General features: G+C 34.5%; 1 protein-coding gene across 3 annotated transcripts in view; it reads left to right on the top strand.

Annotated features, from left to right (window-relative positions):
- Positions 1 to 21,235, top strand: part of Not1 (CCR4-NOT transcription complex subunit 1) — a 568,860-nt gene that overhangs the window by 465,368 nt on the left and 82,257 nt on the right. For all 3 annotated transcript variants that reach the window (XM_090401629.1, XM_090401630.1, XM_090401628.1), the window contains exons 41-42: positions 8,809 to 8,972; positions 13,376 to 13,493. In XM_090401629.1, coding sequence (XP_090257755.1) covers positions 8,809 to 8,972; positions 13,376 to 13,493 — 282 coding nt within the window. The remainder of the gene's footprint in view (positions 1 to 8,808; positions 8,973 to 13,375; positions 13,494 to 21,235) is intronic.

The raw sequence follows: 21,235 nt of genomic DNA, 5'->3' as shown, positions 1-21,235 counted from the left end.
AAAACATTTTTTGGAAAACTATGGCTTGGATATAGAATGAGAATTTTGAAGTGAAGAATGAAGGCCTTCATTCCAACATGGATAACTTCTGAAACAAGTAACAAGTTTCTGGATATGGAGAATGGAAACAGTAATTTGACCATGGAAAGGAGGAATAAAACTCTAGGAAACCTCACACCTGGCATTCCACTTGAATGAGATCTGGGTTATCAAGAGGAGCAGTCACCTCAGCAGTGTATGTGGAAGTAGAACCTAGTTAAGAGGAAATCCTGAGTGTTGAGAGTGTGAAGATAAATTCTGTTTGGGAGATTAACAGTTTGCTTTAAGTGCTTACAGAAAATATCTTTGCTTCTTTGCTAGCTTGTTCAATGGTTTTGGAGAATGGGAACCAGTGAAAAGTTGTGCACATTAAAAATCATGGTGGAGGTTTAATGGAGTATAAGCAACACTGAGAAAGAATTAAAAGCTATTTTAATTCTTTCAGTATTTCATCTCAGTCACAGAGACATATTCAGGGAGTACAAACTATTGTAGCACACACACAAAGGCCACACAATATTAAATGAAACATATGGATATAAAACTAGACTCCCAACTAGGCAGGATGCCCTCTTTGAGTGTCTGCAGGAGACCTCCATTGTAAATTATTATTATTACTATTATTATTGCATGGTGCCTCCATGGAGTCTTAAGACTCATCGTGGGAGACCGAGATTATCAACACAATAACTATTATCAACACATACCTCGCTTTGAAACCATTAACAGACAAAGTACTTACAACTGACTCGGGCAATCCATTCCATTCATTCACCACTCTCCAAGCAAAAAAAATGTAGTCCTTACACTCTTGTTAACCATACTCTTGTCCATCTTCCAGGGATATGCTCTTTTTGTCTAATTTCCAAACTTCTAGATGTTTGCCTCATTCAAGAGCATATTGGAGACATAATAATAACAGAGAAGACAGCTCAGACTTATCTTTCCACTTCTCCCACACTCACTACAATATTGATTGGGACAAGAACTTTTTTTTTTCCCCTATCAATCAGCTTTTGCAACCCACAGTCTATTCTCATAGAGAGCATACTACAGACTGCTCACCATCTCAGCCACTCTCCTCTGGATCCTATCCATCACCTCCTCATCCCCAAGAAACCCATATGACCATACCTGAATACAGTAATCCAGATGTGGTCATATCAAGGCTTTATAAAGCAGAATGATAACTCCCTTATCTCTGCTTGTTAATGTGTGTGCTTCAATCAACAAGTAATCCTATTAACTATCCTGCCCACTTTAGCAAAATGCCCTAAACTTCAACTGTCTATCTACTACTACTCCCAAATCTCTGGCTTCATCAATTTTCCTAAAGTACAGCTCCCTCAGTATGGTACACAGCTTGTAATCTTTGTATCCCAAAATGCATAACTTTACACTTTTCCACATTAAATTGACATCCATTATGTTTTGCCCATACTGTCAGCTATTCAAATTGTCCCGCAAGCTGTCTACATCACCTTGATTAACTATTACCCTACCCAACTTCACATCATCATCAGCAAACTGAATATCTCCTTTCAAATTATTTCATATACCATTTGTGTACAAATTAAACAGCAATCGTCCAAGAACAGAGCCCTGTGACACATCACTAATCACCTGCCTTCTCCTAGATTCTGCTTTTCCATATACTACTTTTTGGTATCTATCCATCAGCCACCTTTTTATACATATCACCAGTTTCATATCAATCCCCATTTGTAGTAGTTTGCATAATAGACTCCCATGTAGTATCCTGTCAAACCTTTGCAGGATCCAGCAGTATCATCGCATAGCTATTTCCTTTATCCAATTGATTGATATCATATGATACTCTGTGAGAGTCATGCTGTCTCTCATAGAATATCATATTCTTATTCACCCATTCTTGAATTCTCTTTTTGACCAATTTTTCCAGTGCTTTTACCGCCACTCCTGAGATACTGATTGGTCTATAATTTGCTACCTTAGACTTAGATTCACCTTTATGCAAAGGAATTATTTTATCCCCCCCCCCTTCCACTCTCTTGGTCAAGGTTTTTTTCGGAAGAAGGAAGTAATATCATATTATATATCCAAAGTCAGGAGGATAAATCAGATTGGAGTTAGATAAATGAGAAATATCATTAGCAAGAGCTGCAAAAAAAATTAATTAAAATTAAAAAAAAAAAAAAAAAAAAAAAAAACATTATGGAAGGACTACAAAAGAAAAGTGATCAGCAAGCTCATGAGCAGTACAAAGCTCAGGCTTAAAAAGGTGACCAGCACAGTAAGAAAGACAAAATCAAATCATGAGAAGAAATCAGCTAAGCAAGACAAAGGAAATCCCAGAGTTTTTAGCTATGTGGAAAATAAAAGGAAGAATGATTATGGAAGGATAACTTTAACGAGTGCCAATGGTAGCAACATGACATCAAACAAAATAGTCCAGTTGCTAAGTTGACCACTTTGCAAAAGGTCTATCATTGAAGTGATGATATTGCTGCAACAGAAACTGATGATGAATTGGAAATACTTTGAATTCATCAACTCTATCTTAAGCACTTAGGAATTGCAGAATATCAATGCAAATATGGCTGTGGGATTAAGCAGAACATCAGCTTGTATATTAAGAGAATATGCAAAGGAATTGGTATTGCCTCTGATCAGGCTGTTCAACTGAAGTCTCCACTCTGGTAAAGATCCAAGGGATGAAGATCAAAATAGTTTAATTACATAAAGGAATCTTCAAGACTGTAGTAACAGATATAATCTTATTAGGATTCTAAGACTGATCAGTATCTCAGGAATGGTGGTTAAAGATTGGATAAGTTGGTCAAAGACAATTCATTCAGGATGAATGGATAAAAATATGATACTCTTCTGGCTTTGTGAAGGATAGGTCATGCCTTAGGAATTAATTAATAATAAGATAGCCAATATCACTATTATAACATTTTATAATAGTGATAGCTGAGTGAATAAAGGGATTGGCTACACGTTGGTACTGTTGGATTTTGCAGACATTTGGCAAGGTACCTATAGAACTCTGTTACTCAAATTCAAACAAATATGAATGGATTCAAGGATGGTTGATAGATACCAAAGAGTAGTATATGGAGTAGCAGAATCTAGGGGAAAGTGAGCAGCAGTGTGCCACAAGGCCAGACCTTAGACCACTACTGTTTATGTTGTACATAAATGATACAGGAAGTGATTTCAGAGGAAATATTCAGTTATTTGCTGATAATGCAAAATTGGGTACTGTAGTAGTTAATGAAAGTGATTAAGAGAGGTTGCAGGATGATTTAAATATGCTGGTAGTATGGGCAAAGAGATAATGGTTGCAGGTTTAATGTGGAAAAATGTAAAGTTATGCATTTTGAGATAAAAATATCATTTCAAGCTGTATATCACATTGATTTAACTGTACTTCAAAAAATTGATGCTAGGGATTTGCTGATGTTTGGATAGGGAGTGAAGTTCAGAGGACATTGCTAAGGTGGTCACACTAGCTCATAGGATTACTTAGTTATTGAAGAATATACTAAGAAGTATAATTCTACAAAAAAATAAGAAATTCTACAAACAAATAGAGGTGACAGCCATGGGTTCTCCACTCTCCCCACCCTTTGGCCAACTTTTAAAGAGAAAGCTTTAAACTCTGTCCCACAAAAACCAACCATTTGGCTTCGCTATATAGATGATGTATTCGCTATTTGGCCACATGGCTCCGATGCACTGCTCTCCTTCTTAACACACTTAAACAACCAACACCCCAGAATCAAATTCGCCCTGGAAGAGGAAAAAAACAACTGCATTCCTTTCTTAGACACACTACTCACCTGCCAGCCTGATGGAACCTTGGTTTTCTCGGTATATAGAAAACCCACCCATACAGACAGATACAGTCACCAACAATCCCCCCCCCCCCTCACAACAATATGAAGTCATTAAGACACTACACAACAGGGCTAAACTTATCTGCTCGAATGACAATGCCCTAACCACAGAACTAAACCACATTCTCAACAATTTCTCAGCCAATGGCTACCCCCCCCCCCCCCCCCAAAAAAAAATCCAAAAAATATTGAAACCAGTAAACCACAACCTCCCCCTCACAACAAGGATTACTCTAAATCCATCACCATACCCTATATCCGAGGCACCTCGGAAAAAATCACAAAAATCCTAAAAAAACAACTTAACTTCTTGTTACAAACCATATAAAAAATTGGCATCCCTTATCCGCTCAACTAAAGACCCCCCCCCCCCCTAGACCTACCTGGTGTATACTAGGTCCCTTGCAGCTGTAAGCTGTCCTACTTTGGCCAAACAGGCAGGACAGCAAATATCAGAATTTCAGAACCCAAGGACTACATCCGGTTCCACCAATACAGCCACTCTGGTCTTGCTGACCATGCTCTGGATACCTGCCACAGAATACGGTGGAAGAAAGCCAGGATAATACACCATAACAAATACAGATATGAAAGGCTTTTCATAGAATCAGCTTCAGCCCTAAGAAACGATCCAAACCTCAACAAATTTGGCTGCATGAGACTTCCTCAAATTTGGGAAACCTACATCAGAAGACCTTCAGCCCAATCGCCCAAGAATACCAACATTGCCCACTAGAGGGCACCATCAGGACTTTAGGAGAAATAATAGCTTCATACTTCTTCCTCACTTATTGTTTTGCTGTGCCTGCGTGCACGTATCTTGTACCTAAGTTCTTGAAAATGGCAGCGTGACGTTGCCGAAATATAGAAATATATTAAAATTTATTTTAATATATTTCTATATTTCGTTGTAATTTCCTGAAATAACATAGTGAAAATGCATAACCAACGTCTAAGCCTTTCTACGAGAAATTAAAATTTGTATAAATGCATTTTACGATGAAAACAAGCATTTAAGCATTTATTTTTTGTGTGTTGGTTCATATAGACAATAAATCGGCGTGTGCATGTCACTGTTCATTTGCCATCGAAAGGCAAAATCAAATGTCATCTGTATAATAATCGTTGTATCTATAAGCTGCTAATCAGTGTATATTACGGTAAGTGCTGTATCTAATATTGTCACCTTACAAGCAAAATGCACTAAATCAAAAATTGCAGGTTTCGAATTTAACTGTTAACTTGTATTTCAAAAAGTTTTTTTTTTTTTTTAAACTTTTACTTTTATTTTCAGGTGACGATATGTTCTTTGTATCCCTTGTCCTAGTGTTGTACAATTTGTAATAATACCGTATTTTGCGTATCCTTTTTTTTTTTATAGAGTGAATTTTTTTACTGTGTGACAAAATGGGTCCCAAAAAGAAAGCTAGTGAGGGAAAAAAAAAACAGAAAAATTTTCTCTATTGAACAGAAGAAAGAAATAATAGCAAAACATGAAGGTGTGAAAGTTATGCAGCTAGCTCGAATATACGAAACCAATCATTCTACAATATCAACCATTTTGGCTAAGAAAGAAGAACTTATGGTAGCTAAGGTTGCTAAGGGAACTTCAAGGTTGAATGTCAGAGGGCTTCTTTTTGAGCAAATGGAAAATCTATTGCTAATTTGGATCAAAGAAAGAGAAATGGCGAGCAATACTACATCTCAAAATGCAATCTGTTAGAACGCTAAAGATTTATCAAGATTTGAAAAAGAAGACTTTGGGATCAAGTTCTGAGGTAGATGATGATGATTTCAAAGGTAGCAGAGGTTGGTTTGACAACTTTAAAAAAAAGAACAGGAATTCATAGTGTGGTCAGACATGGAGAGGCAGCTATTGCTGACAAAGCAGCAGCAGATAAATTTGTCACTAGCTTTACAAGAATTATAGAAGAAGGAGAATACCTACTTCAACAAGTCTTCAATTGTGATGAGACTGGGTTATTTTGGAAGAAAATGTCCAACAGGACATTTATCACAAAAGAAGAAAAAACACTTCCTGGGCATAAACCAATGAATGATAGGTTAACATTGCTTTTAGTAGCAAATGCAAGTGGAGACTGCAAGGTAAAACCAATATTAATCTACCACTCAGAGAATCCTCGAGCATTCAAAAAGTTCAATGTCTCTAAATCCAATCTCGGTGTTTTGTGGAAGTCTAACAGAAAAGGTCACAAGAATAGAATTTAGAGACTGGATTTGCGAAGTGTTTGGACCAACTGTCAAAGCCTATCTTGAGCAAAACAATCTGCCTCTAAAAGCCATTTTAACCTTGGATAATGCACCTGGCCATCCAACGGGCATACAAGAAGAGCTACCAGAGGAATTAGACTTTATCAAGGTGATTTTTCTTCCAGCCATGACTACATCTTTAATTCGACCTATGGATCAGCTAATAATTGCAAATTTTAAAAAACTTTACACAAGGGCACTTTTTACCAGGTGCTTTGAAATGTGTGAGGCTACCAACATAACCCTAAGAAAATTTTGGAAGGAAGAATTCAACATTGTCGTAGCAGTTAGGCTAATTGTAAAGGCTTGGCAAGAAGTAACAATGAAATGTCTCAAAGCAGCATGGAGGAAACTGTGTCCTTTGGTAATGAAGAAACTTCAGATGAAGGACACAAATTGGTAAAGGATATTGTGGCAACTGCTCATGATCCTCACTTGGAAGTAGAGGAAAAAGATGTTGAAGAATTATTGGCGATGCATGACCGAGAACTGACTACTGATGAACTAAAAGAACTTTTCAAGCAGCAATGTAAAGGAAATGGAAATTTCATCTGAAGATGAGGATGGAGAAAAAGAACAAATTACGACTGCTGAAATCAAAAATGTTTTGGCAAAGTGGAGGAAGTTCAAAATGTTGCTATGAAATGGAATCCAAACAGATCTGAGGTTATTAGAACTGTAGATCTATTTAATGAAAAGTCCATGTAGTTTTTCAGAAACATTTTAAAAAAGAGACAGAAGCAAACAACCCTAGACATGTTTTTTACAGGTCCATTTGTCAAAAAACTCTGAAGTGAGCCCAATTGTCCTTCTGGTGAAGATTGATAATTAACTGTTTTCATGAACAATTCATTTTATTAATGTTAATTTTTTTTGTAGCAAATACATATACTGTATAATAAATAAATTATATTTACCATATTTTTATGACATTTTAAATGAGTTTTATCTGCATTTTTAATATGTACTGTGGTTGTGGGGAGGAGCCAGAACAAATTAATCGATTTTCAATTATATCTTATGGGGGAATCGCACCTTGGATAACTACGGTTTTGGTTAACGACGGTAATCCTGGAACACATTACCGTCGTTAACCATGGCACCACTGTATATTAAAAAAAGGGATAAATAAAACTGAATGTGAGAATGACAGAAGAATTGCCATACCAGTATTACAAGTTGGATCCATGCATGCTTGCTTGAAAAGTGGTTAAAAAGAAGAGAGACCTTGGATGAACTAGTTGGATGCATGCCAAAAAAATTTGGGCCACTTTCCTTCAATTTTTAGTAAATATAGCAAATTAAATATGGAATGGATAATAGAATAATAATTTGGTATATTTAGAAGCCAGTCAAATAAATTTATAAGGAATAAAGGAGAAATTAGGGAAAGTACTAACCGTTAGTTTGCAAGACAATGTTAAAACTTATTTTAACTTTGGATATGAAAATCAAGTAAGAAATACAACATTTGATTGATTAGAGGCCTCAGGTATGAGGGCTGTGAGAAAAATTAGGGGTGAATGGATGTCATCAATGGCAGACTCATATTAACAATGAAGATATATTGGAAAGAAACTTGTCATTACTAACATTCAGGAATATGTCAGCAAAAGCTAATCTAAGATAGTGGTCACTTTAAAAGATTGGGGAAAATGGTTAGCAAAACAGGCATTTGATTTTAAGATGGCAAGGAAAAAAACCTAAAGAAAACCAAGATCTACATGATTCGTTATAGCTATTAGTGACTATAAGGTGGAAATATCTGTTAAAATTGACAAGCAAATATCAAAGAAAGTTGTTGATATGAAGTGTTAATTATGCAGTATGATCATAGTAATCATCATACTACATACTGATAATGAGGTTACAAAATTCCTACAACTCTAAAAATGAAATTATACAAAAGTATAATATTTTTGTGTAATTTATGGTGGTGTTGGGGGGGGGTCAGAAACTTGGACCTTGGAGAGGAAACTGTTGGCTTTTGAAATGAAATGCTGCAGGAAAATGAACAGAACTCATTGGATAGAACATAAGATAAATGCACAAGTGTTGCAAGATTTGAATATCCCTAGCTCAACACACTCTTAACATAGTTAAAAAGCATAAACTCTGTTGTTTGGTCACATTGTACAAATGGAGCTGGACAGACTTCCTCACTTGGTGTTTGAGGATGCTATGGAGGGTACAAGACCCAGGGAAAGATTAAGATTAACATAGCATAAAGTCCTTAGAACTGCATCGGACTTTCAAAACTGTTGACATATAAAATACTTGCTTTGAACAGAGAAAGGTGGAAGGCTCTTCTCCATATGGGACTCAGCCTGTCTTGAGAACAGAAGAGAAGAAGAATGAGATTACATTATCAGGGACTGACGGTAATAGTATGGTAATAGTTTTTTTTTGCATGGTATGGAATACCTCATGGCATAAGGCGAAATGTCTTGACTTCTGTTTTTATATCATACTTTGTTGGTTTCTTAGCTGTTTATACCTAGTGAATTTTAAAGTGCTTTCTCCTAACTTATTTACTGTATTATATTTTTCCAATGAATATGTAAACTTACTTTTTTTTTTTTTAACATTTAAAAATGAATGATGTATTTTACAGGTATTAGGAATTATAGCAGGTGTCTTACTTCAAGATCATGAGGTCCATAGCACAGACTTTCAGCAGCTTCCTTATCATCGTATGTTTATTATGCTGTTTTTGGAACTAAGTTCCCCTGAGCCTATTCTTGAAGCTATTGGTTACCAGATTTTGACAGCATTTTGGTATGCAAAATTGCTTATAGATAGATATTGTTAATTTCATAACATATATATAGGGTATTGTACTGTGAACATTGTATCTTGTGATAATACTTTTATACTTAGCATGTACAAAATACATAGCTTTCAACTTACAAGGTTGAAAGATGAAGATATTATCTTATCACCAGGTCATACTAATTTAACAGAAATTTTGTATGCTACTAAATATTTAATTAAACACATATACAGTCATTTTAAGGTTACATGGTGATCAGCATGTTTTGTGTCCCTAAATTCGGAAATATGAACATATACAGTCAGTTTTCATTATATCATACTTGTACGCACAACAGGAATACTTTGTTACAGTGGATCTTTTTCTATAGCAAATTTCTTTTAGCATAACGTTGCACCTATTGAGCTTTGGTCTGGACCTTTCAGTAGTTTGTTATAGTGAGAGTAATCTGCAGTTTTCTTATTTGTCATGGAATGTATAACTTTTTTGACTCATTGAAAATGGCAGTAAACAACAAAATGTATTAATTTTGAGGTAATTTTCCAGATTTTAATTAATTTGTAACTAGGATGGATAGTAACTGTGATAGATTATCACAGTCTCATTCTTGATTCTGTAGATATGGTTTTGGCACCATTTACCATCTATCTAAGAGGTATCCCACATTGCTCTTTATATCGCTAAATTTTTTTGAATGAGCTTATATTTTCATTGATACCTAAAAATAAAATTGTACTGCAGTGAATGTACATATTCCTAATTTTAGAAATGCATTTGTTATTTACTTGTATGTCAGCATGTTCCACCACTGTGATATCTTAAATTCATTTATATCAAAATATAGTTGCAGTAGTAATATTGCACTTTATTAACATCACACTGGTAATTTTAATTTTAGGTTCATTCAAATAACATCTCAGTATCCAATTAGAAATTTTGGCCTCTTATGCATTGCATTGTACTCAGTCAAGTGGTGGATACTTTGTCTTGGTTATCTATGGAAGAGCGGTGGAATAGTAGAATTTGCACCCATTGGTCTTGGTGAAGGACCAGAAGGTTCCAATTCCATTGATCAGGAGACAAGGCTTCCTGGACTTAACCATTTCAGTTTGATTTTCTGGTGATCTTTGTTTGCAGCTGTTGCATAGGCTGCATATTAAGCTAGAAGTTGAGCCACTTGTGATATGCCAAATGTTTTTCTTAGACTTCTTTTGTATGTTCATTGTGGAAACCTGAGGTTTGGGTAGCTCTCTGGAATATTGAATAGAATGAAGGATGGAAGCCTTCATTCCAGTAAGAATTATTTCAGTTATTTGGCCCAAGGAAAGAAAGAGAAGAAATAATGGTGTTCTTTGACCTTCTGCCCAATAGCTAAGGCTACCTACCAATGACCAGAGGTGGCCCTGTTGTTACTTTACTTATACAGTCTAATATTGTTCATTTATTTATGGCTTGTATTGTATGCAGGCATTGTTATAATTCTCATATTGCATTCCAGATGATGTGATGTCTCTGAGACAAAATATTGGAATTGTTAAATGTTAATTCTTTTATTGTGCTTTTCATTTTTTTTTTTTCTAAAGTTTAGCATGAGCTTCAACCAGCAGATAAGCTTAAATACACAAACACTGATAAACATTAGTCAGCATTAGTTAACTGCCTAATGGGACTGACCAATGGTGGACAGCTAGCATAAATGGATACTGTTCTCTTTGAACTGTAAATTAAAGAAATATGGTACAATATTGTGTTGAATTTAAAGTTATGCAGTTTGTATGGGTAACCGCTCATTTATTTTTGATAGATTTCTTTATCCATAAGGTAAAAGACTATTCTGAATTAGAAGTTTTTTTTTTTTTTTTTTGAAAATCCAAATTTTTAATTTTAATGGTAGAGTCTTCACATATTTAGTTCATTATGAAGATTTCAGGTAAGTGACATTGATTTAAATTAACATAACATATAAACATTAATTCTTCATTTTTATTTTTAGAATTTCATGTTTACTTTCTTCTGTCTTCCTCATTATTATTTGAATTTGTGTATTTTCATGTGCCATTTTGCATTCTTGATATTTGGTTCCTGCTATGTTTTGTCATCAATGTATGATTTCCTACCATGCAAGATGACCTCTTTTTCACATCCTTCCTCAGCACTGATTTGTTGTTCTGGTTAAATTAAAAATAAATGTGTATTCACAGTGTAAAAATATTTTCAATGTCCTGATATTAATAATCTGTATCTGTGTGTTAAGGCTTAAGTGCTGGGAGGACATAGTATTGGAGTTTTAATGGAGTATCGACAGCACCTGAGAAAGGATTAAAACCTAATTTTAATGCTTCCAATATTTCGTCTCAGTCACTTATTATTATTATTACATAACACCTCCAGAGAGTACAAAGTCTCATCAAGGGAGGGCACCTACTCCACAACTCTCCATCTCCACCACTCAATCCACCAACAATTACGTTTATCGTCTACACCAATGCCATCTACCACCGACCACCACTAGCATTTACACAGACAAATAACAAACATCCATACCCACGGTGGGATTCGAACCCACAGCCTTTTGGCTGGAGAGCGGCTATGCTAACTATGGTTAGCGTATCCGCTAATGTTATAACATGCACATAAACATTGATTTCTGAGTTTTTATCTGAGATTTACTTTGAACTGACAGGTGGATCAGCCACCATCCATTTAGATGAACACATATCTTACATCTGCAATCACGACTATGATCAATCTGATCTTGCAGACCATGTATTGGATACAACTCACAGAATCTTCTGGAAGAAAACCACCCTGCTCCATCATAGTAAATTTAAAAAAGAAAGACTGTTTTGGGAATTTGCAGTGGCACTTGGAAATCAACATAATTTAAACAAATATGGATGCAGAAAACTTTCCAAAATTTTTGAAACAATCATCAGAGGTCCCAATCTCAGGTTGCCTACAAATGCCCCCTCATGTGTTTCATTCAGTATTGTGTTGTGTTGTGTGATACAAGTGTTATTTGTATGCCTGAAAATGTCTCCAACATATGATTAATAATCTGTGCTTGTAAACATTTCAGCATTCTCAGTAGTTAACACGTTCGCTGCCACGCTACTTCGGCATAGTGTGTTCCCATATGCCAAGCAATTTCACTTCTTCAAGGTCAGTACAGTAATTTCGTTGCCGGCGGTAAGCATCATACGAGTATACTCGTAGTTGGCTTGTGCAGAACATATACCATCTATGGGAATACACAGTTTTGATGCTAGCTCCACAAGCCAAGCATTTTCACTTCTTCAAGGTCAGTACAGTAATCTTGTTGCCGGCGGTAAACGTCATACGAGTATACTCGTAGCTGGTTTACCAACTACGAGTATACTCGTAGTTGGCAGTGAACATGTTAATAGTATTTTTAATTCACTGAAACTTTTTTGTGAACCATTAGTATATTAGCACTGTGTGAGTGAACTTTGAGTAATCTAAACCCACTCTGTTTTAGCAATCGGTCAGTAGTTTTTCAAGCCATATCATAGGTCCACTATTTGATATGTACCTTTACGATAACTGTAATAGAACAAAGGTTAGTTGTTTAATAACTAAATTTCACATATAAAAAAAGTTATTATTTTATTTGTTGACAGAAACAATAAGAGAAATCATGAAATTTCTTATTTGAATACTTACGAATACAACGAATAAATTGGTTAGGGATTTTTTTCTTTTTTTATGTATCATATAAATAGAGCTAACTATGGCAACAGCATTAAAACAAGTTTGCTACAGTAATTACAATTTGGCAATTTTGAACATTTATCATATCAGACTCTTTATTTTCTTTGCAGATATATCATTTATTTCTTTGGAGCAACATTCCTTTCACTTTATTTTCAAAATTATACCTGCAGTGTTAAGGAGTTTTTGACCACCATAGTATTTTTGATTGCCTGAAATCCTTGAAACAAAGAATTTGTTTCAAGGATGTCAATAAAGTAAACTTAATTCTGTTCTTAATTCATTCATTATTACTTTCTGTTTAAACTAGTATGACCAGATAAATAAATACAGTAAATCACATAATGTCCTGTCATCCATCACTTAGTTTTCAGCTTGTACCCCAAACCATTCATCTCTGTGACTAACTGATGAGCTAATTCATCCTCTCATCATCAATGTTTCACAGTGGGAACAGTTTGGAGCACAAGTCAAATACAAATGAGTAGCCTAGTCCCAAATAATTTTTTGTATCGTATCCTAATATGTTAGTTAATCCATGGAATAAATGAAATGAAGGAGAAATTTATTTCACTAAATGTTATTTTCTTATTGATAACAGACTACATAATTTATTTCCACTTAATATTTTGTTCATTTCAACTGTTTTAATTTATTATACCTTTGTATTTTGCAGTAATACTCTCTATGTTCTCAGACCTCAAAAGGCACCAGGATTTGCATATGCATGGCTGGAGTTAGTGTCACATAGAGTTTTTCTTGGTAGAATACTTGCACTCACTCCTCAACAGAAGGTAACATAATCATGTGTTTATTATATAAAAATTTTCATTAAGTTGCATTTATCCATACAGTAATTCTCAATTAAAGAGACATTGTGGTTCAATGGCAATGAGGAAATACATTCAAAAGGAATTAAATTTACTCCTTTTATTTCAGCATTGTCTTATCATCATGGGAACAGCAAACACTATACATATGGATGATTACAAATTGTAATCAGTTATGACTAAGGACTTTCAGATTTACACTCCACCTGCATGTGACTTATTTTAGCAAGGGATAATGTGTTGCTGTAACATTATTTTAATGAAGAAAAACAGATAAAAAACATATTTTCTTTAAAGTCAAAGTTTCATTAAGCTTTATAACTAATATTTCTCTAATATTATAACAGCATCTTCAGGGCAAATGCAATAACAAAGCAAAGCATCAGTAAATGAAATCCAGTCATTTAGATTGTTCATTGAAAATTTAAACCCCTCACTATCTTTATATTAAGGGGTGCTTAAGGGTCAAAGCTGTATAACTGAGAGGAGACATCCACATAGCCTTTAAAGGAATGCGGAGAGCCAACCAGGGCTTCTGACCTAATGTCCAATCCTCACCTTCTCGTGGTAAACCCTGTTGGGTATCTATCTGGATACTGAACGAACGAGGATGGGCTGGCAATTTGGGATTTAGCCAACCAAATTGTATTCCTATTGGCTTAAACCAATATACAAAATGATGATACAACGTGACAAAATTTCATGCCGGCTGGGGCGAACCAGGGCAAACAGCGAAAATTCAGCTACTGGAACAAATCTGAAAACACACCCCAACTCAACATCACCAGAGTTAAAGATCGGTACTATCAATGTAAGAAGCCTGAATGGCAGAGAAATTGAACTAGCAGAGGAATTAGATAAGTACCAGATTGATATAATAGGGGTGACTGAAACAAAAAAAGACAAAAACTGGTGAGATCTTTCTGAGCAATAAATACAAAATGTTATATTCAGGCAATGACAATCAATGAAAAGAAGGAGTAGCCATAGTATTCAACATTAAATACGAGGCTAATCTTCTTCAATAGCAGGCAGCCTCAAGTTGCGTGATGTGGGCAAATATCAGAATGGGGAACTGGACAATGAGACTTATTTGTGTCTGTGGTCCCCACAGAAGACTCTACTAAGGTAGAAGTGGAGAAATTTTTTGAGGCTCTAGAGAAAGCTACTGACACATGAAAAAGGAAAAGTTGGTCCTTGTTGGGTATCTAAATAGCAGAGTAGGAAGTGATTGTCAGACATACAAAAATGTTTGGGAAAATTTGGAGAAATTGGATTTCTGCTCAGTACATGAACTGGTTATTACTAACACCATGTTCCAACATAAAAATGTGCACAAATTCACATGGAGAGAAGAGGCAAGGAATAAGAAAAGTCTCATTGACTATGTTATTGTTGATAGTGATGTTTTCTCCCTGGTGCAGGACACCAGAGTGTACAGAGGATTTGAAATTGGAAGTGATCACCATCTAGTCTTGAGCAGGATAAAATTGAACTTCATATTGAAAAGAATGACATGTAAGAAAGTTTTAAAGCGAATAAAAGTTGAGCAGCTCTCAGATGTGAACTGTAGACTAAAATACACAAAGATTATTTAAGAAAAAATGAAAGAGTTTAAGAACAAGAACCAAACCTTGAAGAAAACCCTGATCAATTCAGCCAGAGAGGTATGTGGTGAGGTTGTCTGCAAGGATAGAAAAATCAGAACTCCATGGTGGACACAGGAAGTTAAAGACGCAGTGAAGGAAAAGAAGAAAGCATATCAAAAGTTCCTGGTTAATAAGTCAGCTTGTGCTCTTGGAGAATACAGTGACAAATGTAAGAAAGCTAAACAGTGTGTAAAACTAGCTAAATAAAAGTCATGGGAGGACTTTGGCAAGAACATAGAAAATAAATATGAAGAAGGTGGTAAGATATTCTGGAGATTGTTGAAGAAGCTTAGAAATGGAGGAAAGAGTGCTGTAAAAGGAGTTAGAGATGATAAAGGTGACATGAAAACGGGCGAAAAGAGATATCCTTGAAGTATGGAGTAATTACTTCAAAAAATTGCTAAATGAAACAAGTAGTGATAGCACAGTGGTAAAAAACACTCAACAGGCATACAGTCAGGAATACATATCCATACTTGAAGTAGAAAAAGCCATCAAATGCTTGAAATGTGGAAAGGCAGCAGGAGTAGATGATATTTGACCAGAAATGCTGACGTATGGTGGTATAAAAGTCTTACAGTGGCTGCACTGCATAGTTCAGAAGGCCTGGACAGAGGGACGAATTCCCAATGATTGGAGTAGAGCTCTCATAGTACCTATGTATAAAAAGGGAAATAAAACTGAATGTGAGAATTACAGAGGTATATCCCTATTGAGTGTTCCTGGTAAGATATATGCAAGTATACTTGAGAAACAGTTGAGAAGAATTGTGGAAGAAAAACTTGAAGAACAAGCTAGGTTCAGGTCAAATAGAGGCTGTCAGGATCAGATCTTTACTTTACGACAAATAGTCGAGAAAGCATGGGAATATAACAAAGATCTGTATTTAAGTTTTGTCGATCTGGAAAAGGCATATGACAAGGTGCCAATAGAGAAACTATTCAATATGCTACAGTTATATGGTGTCATTGAAGCATTATATTAAGCAATACTTAGTCTTTATTAGAGTTGCAAGTCAGCAGTTAGAATTGAGGGAAGTACAGGAAGATGGTTTAATGTTAAATCTGGTGTGAGACAAGGATGTACATTATCCCTTCTGTTATTCACTATCTATATGTATCACATTATGAAGGAAAGTGGTATTAAACATGATATCAAAATTGGAGATGTTAATGTCAGCTCTTTGCTTTATGCAGATGATGTAATACTTTTAAATAAATCCGCTACAAGTCTGCAAGATTCTCTGACTAAATTGAATAGTTGTTGTAATAGATATAGTATGAAGGTCAGCAATAAAAAGACATAGACAATGAAAATAGGCAGAATCATTGAAAATGTCAACTGTGTTGTGAATGGAGAACCTGTGGAACAAGTAAAACATTTCAGCTACTTAGGCACGATTTTTACTGAAGATGGTAAATTAAATTTAGAAATAGACAACAGAATCAATAAAGCTGGTATGGTAGGAAGTCAAGTGAATAAATTCATGTGGAATAAGAGAGAAATTAGTCGGAACACTAAATTAGCTGTATACAAGACAGTGTTCAAACCAGTTTTAACTTATAGATCTGAAAGTGGGTCAGAAGTGAAACACTTGTCCAAAGACTAGAGACCGCAGATATGAGAGTCCTGAGAAAGATTAGCGGCGTGAACAGATGGCATCAATGCCAATACCATATTAAAAACAAGGATATTAGGAAAGAACTTGACATTGTCAGCATCCAAGAATGTGTTATCAGAGCTAATCTCAGGGGGGTATGGTCACTTAAACAGAATTGGCGAGGAAAGATTAGCAAAACAAGTGTTCTCTGCCAGGTTGGCAGGAAAACGACCCAGAGGAAGACCAAGATATAGGTGGATTTTTACGGTACAAAGTGCCTTAGATGATAGAAATATAAGATCTGATAATGTTGGAGTCTTGACAAGTAACAGACTGATTTGGAGGAAAATTGTAGATAGGAAGTTAGTAATGATGTAAATTTTTCATATACTACTATCATATCCTGTACACCCCTTGAGGGTACACATCAGGAATTTGATGATGATGACTATCTTTATATGTATGTATGTATAATATTTAATGCTATATAAACGAACATTTTAAGAACAACAAAAAAAAAAAAAAGTTGAGATTTCTCAATAGTGATTTTTTTCCTAAGAAGTTTTGTTTGTTGCCACTTTCAAACGTATCAACCAGATCTGCTTGCTGTTGCCTTCTCCTAAAGACAAGCTTATCCCCTTGTTGCTGCCAAGTGTTTTTTGAGTCCCATGTTCTTGTAACTTACTCTACTTTGCATGAACAGGCTGTTCAGTTGATTAAACCTTACAAATCCAGCATAGAATTGACACTAGTCTTTGAAATAATACAAAATTGCTTCACAGGAGTATCTTCAAATATGTTTGTCTGTTTAAAAGAAAGCACTGAAGTCATGTTATCATCTGATCTGAAATTTGGGAGATTGCATCTAATTGTAATCTCCCCCGTTAAGTTCGTTATATTGTTGGTTTTAAAACTAGTACCTGCATGATGGAATCTAGAAAGATAAACATTATCACAGTACTTAGTTCTAGTCTGGTACATTTAAATTTCCTTCTTTTTTTTTTTTTTTTTTTAATGCATTGATTATGTTTGTTATACTCAAAATAACTATTAATTTATGTTCAGTTAATTAGTTCCATTTCACTCAGGTCACATGTTTCTTTTAATAAAATCCCATAGTTCCTTTACACCAACAGGTATCACCATGTTATTATAATATTCTGAATTAGAAATAATTGTATAATATATTATAGAGAAGGGGATTGCTGTGTGTTATGAGATCTAAAAGGACAAATTATGTAAAGTTGTCTGCTCTATATTCATAGACTTGAAGATATTTCACATGCAGTAACTTAAGGTGTGAGATGAATATCAACACCCAGTTTCCACACTATTGTAAAAATATATATTAAATTGATAAAAATAAAACAAAAAAATCCATTGCCCACTCACAGTACAAATGCCTTATAGATTTAGCATTTTGTCGTTGGGAGCCACGTTTTAAAAAAAAAAAAAGTGAGATGCAAATTTTTGTGTGGTTTATGGGATGAAAACAAGACTATAATGTTCTGTCCAGTAAAATTTACTTCCTAGTGAAAAAAACTTGTTACAAAGAAAAAAATGTCTGAATGGACATTTTTTCAATACATTTTCAAATTCTGAATATGCCACTTTTGAAAGAATACAACGTGCTATTTTAGACAATTTCGTTTTTTTTATGCTGTGTTTGGAGCATATGTACTGCAAATGTAATTTTGTGTTCATCTGCTTTTTAATGGAAATTTGTTATATTACAATAAGTAATAATTATGGATTATTCATAGTTAATAACTTTTTATTCAAAGAATTTATAAGCCTGCATATCATCTACATCTCTGATATGAAAAATAGAATAAAAGCATGTACATATTTACTAAAATAAAAAGCCAAAAGGCTTCAGTTTAGCGATTCAAAATTATATGAATCAAGGATATATTAAATCCAGTGTTATTTCAAAGCTGAATGTAGAAACTATGAAAGTTTCATTAAAAATAAATAAATAAATAAATAAAATAAAAATTAAAAAAAGCTGACCAGAGAGCTTATGGGAATACACTCACCAGCATTTACAAGTTTCCCTAGTGCAGACCATATAGAAGACACGAGCACTTGCCCAACCATCCATATATTCGCCTTCTCTGGCCTGACACTTGTTTCAGACTGGTTGGTTCTCCTCAGAGATTCCTCTGGCAGAAACATTAAGAGAGCAAAAACTCTCATTCAGTACTAAGGAACTTGAAGTGTCAGAGAGGTGTATTTTTCGTTAGCGAACTCTCGGTTTGTGTGTAAAATCTTTACTAAAATAAAGAGCCAAAAGCTGATATTAAACCATCAGTTTGATGGAGCAATGCATCTAATTATAACTGAAGTCTGCAGGATTCTCAAAAAATGCAGAGCTGAACGAAAATTCTGTCAATAAAAGGTTATTTTCTACATAAATAATCCATAATTATTATTTTGATTTGTGTTTATCCCTTCTTATTTACTGCAGATCTTTCCATTTAGTCATGATGACTTGTTTCATTTCACATACAATTTCGTCAACTACTAAAATTGAAAATGGAGGGACACTTTTGAAGAGGGGAAAACAAATAAAGGCATTTAATTTTAGAAACCGATTTAAATGTTGTCTCTAGTTAATATTTATGCATAGCTTTTGTATAAATATGGAATTGTGATCTCTACAGTGCTCTTTTTCTGAGGTGGAGAAGGAGATTTAGTTGTGTGTTATTTTCTTAATTTTATTTTGTTTTTATTTTTTAGAATAAAAAATTTTGAAAGCTGTTTTTTAGTTAGCTTTTGATGTGTTATTGGAAGCATGTATATATTTAAAAAAGTGTTGTTGGATTTTCTTGCTCTATTGTTTCAGATATGATATCAGTACTCATTGATACTGTTGGATTTTCTATAAGCAGTGAATGAAAAGGTAGCAAGTTTTGCTATTCTAGAGACCAGACTGTTCAAAAGTGGCTAATAATACTTGTATTCAACTTCTATGATGAAATTAATTCTAAAATATTAGCTATTTAGATTAGAATATGTTTTAATGTGTCTAGACTGGAAATACAAATTGCAAATACATCATCCACCTAGCATGTCTAACTGGAGGGTATATTTAAGTATAGACTTTAAAACTTAAAATTAAAACATTTTAGTTAAAATGTTTTCTGAAGAAATTAGCAAGGAGATGGGAGCCCATGGTGGTTTGAATTTCTAAAATATTGTTCATTATGCTACAAAAAAGTAGTCAGAGCACAAAATTAATTTGAACCATGAGGTTATATCTTTGGAAAAGTGCAATTCTGACCAGATACTTGATAAAAGCTCGATGTGTTTTTAACATTGATCTTTTAATATGAATTTGCAAGCAAAATTTTTAACATAGGTTTAAGTGTTTTATACACCGTTTAAAATTAAATACATTTCATTCTGCATATCTGCCATGAGACAACCTGCATGGTACCCTTAAACAGCACCAAACTGAGGAAGAAATTTAAAACTGGAACCAAACAAGTACTATTATTGCATCCACATTGATAATATGGTTATCACTTAACTTTCTATTATCTTTATTAATGAAGCTCTTAATGTGATAAATCTAGGCTTTAATTTCACTGAAATTCGTGTAAAAGTTGCATTTGGATTTCTTGTGAGACATTTAACACTTGCTATAGTCAACAGCATCATATTCAAGGTTGCTTAGGTGATTACATAGGTGAAACTATCTTGGCTCCATTGGAAGTACAAGCCTCTGAGAATGGAAGATGAAAACACTAATTACATTAAGTGCAACAGATTATAATAAATATATATATATATATATATATATATGAGAGACCACTTTATCTTCTAAGTCATCATCATCATCAAATTCCTGCCATGTACCCTCAAGGGGTGTACAGGATATGATAGTACTACATGAAAAAATTACACCATTACTAACTTCCTATCTACAATTTTCCTCCAAATCAGTCTGTTACTTGTCAAGACTCCAACATTATCAGATCCTATATTTCTATCATCTAAGGCACTTTGTACTGCATCAATCCACCTATATCTTGGTCTTCCTCTGGGTTGTTTTCCTGCCAACCTGGCAGAGAACATTTGTTTTGCTAATCTTTCCTCGCCCATTCTGTTTAAGTGACCATACCACCTGAGATTAGCTCTGCTAACGCATTCCTGGATGCTGACAATGTCAAATTCTTTCCTAATATCCTCGTTTTTAATATGATATTGCCATTCATGCCATCTATTCACACCTCTAATCTTTCTCAGGACTCTCATATCTGCAGTTCTCTAGTCTTTGGTCAAGTGTTTTACTTCTGACCCAGCTCTCAGATCCATAAGTTAAAACTGGATTGAACACTGTCTTGTATATAGCTAATTTAGTGTTTTGGCTAATTTCTCTCTTATTCCATATGAATTTATTCACTTGACTTCCTACCATACCAGCTTTGCTGATTCTGTTGTCTATTTCT

This window comes from Typopeltis vanoorti, chromosome 12 (assembly GCF_054136105.1).
Source record: "Typopeltis vanoorti isolate ZY-2024b chromosome 12, IOZ_Tvanoo_1.0, whole genome shotgun sequence".
NCBI classification, from domain to species: Eukaryota; Metazoa; Arthropoda; class Arachnida; order Uropygi; family Thelyphonidae; genus Typopeltis; species Typopeltis vanoorti.
The sequence above is the reverse complement of the archived record's forward strand: the minus strand, read 5'-3'. Positions and strand labels throughout refer to the sequence as shown.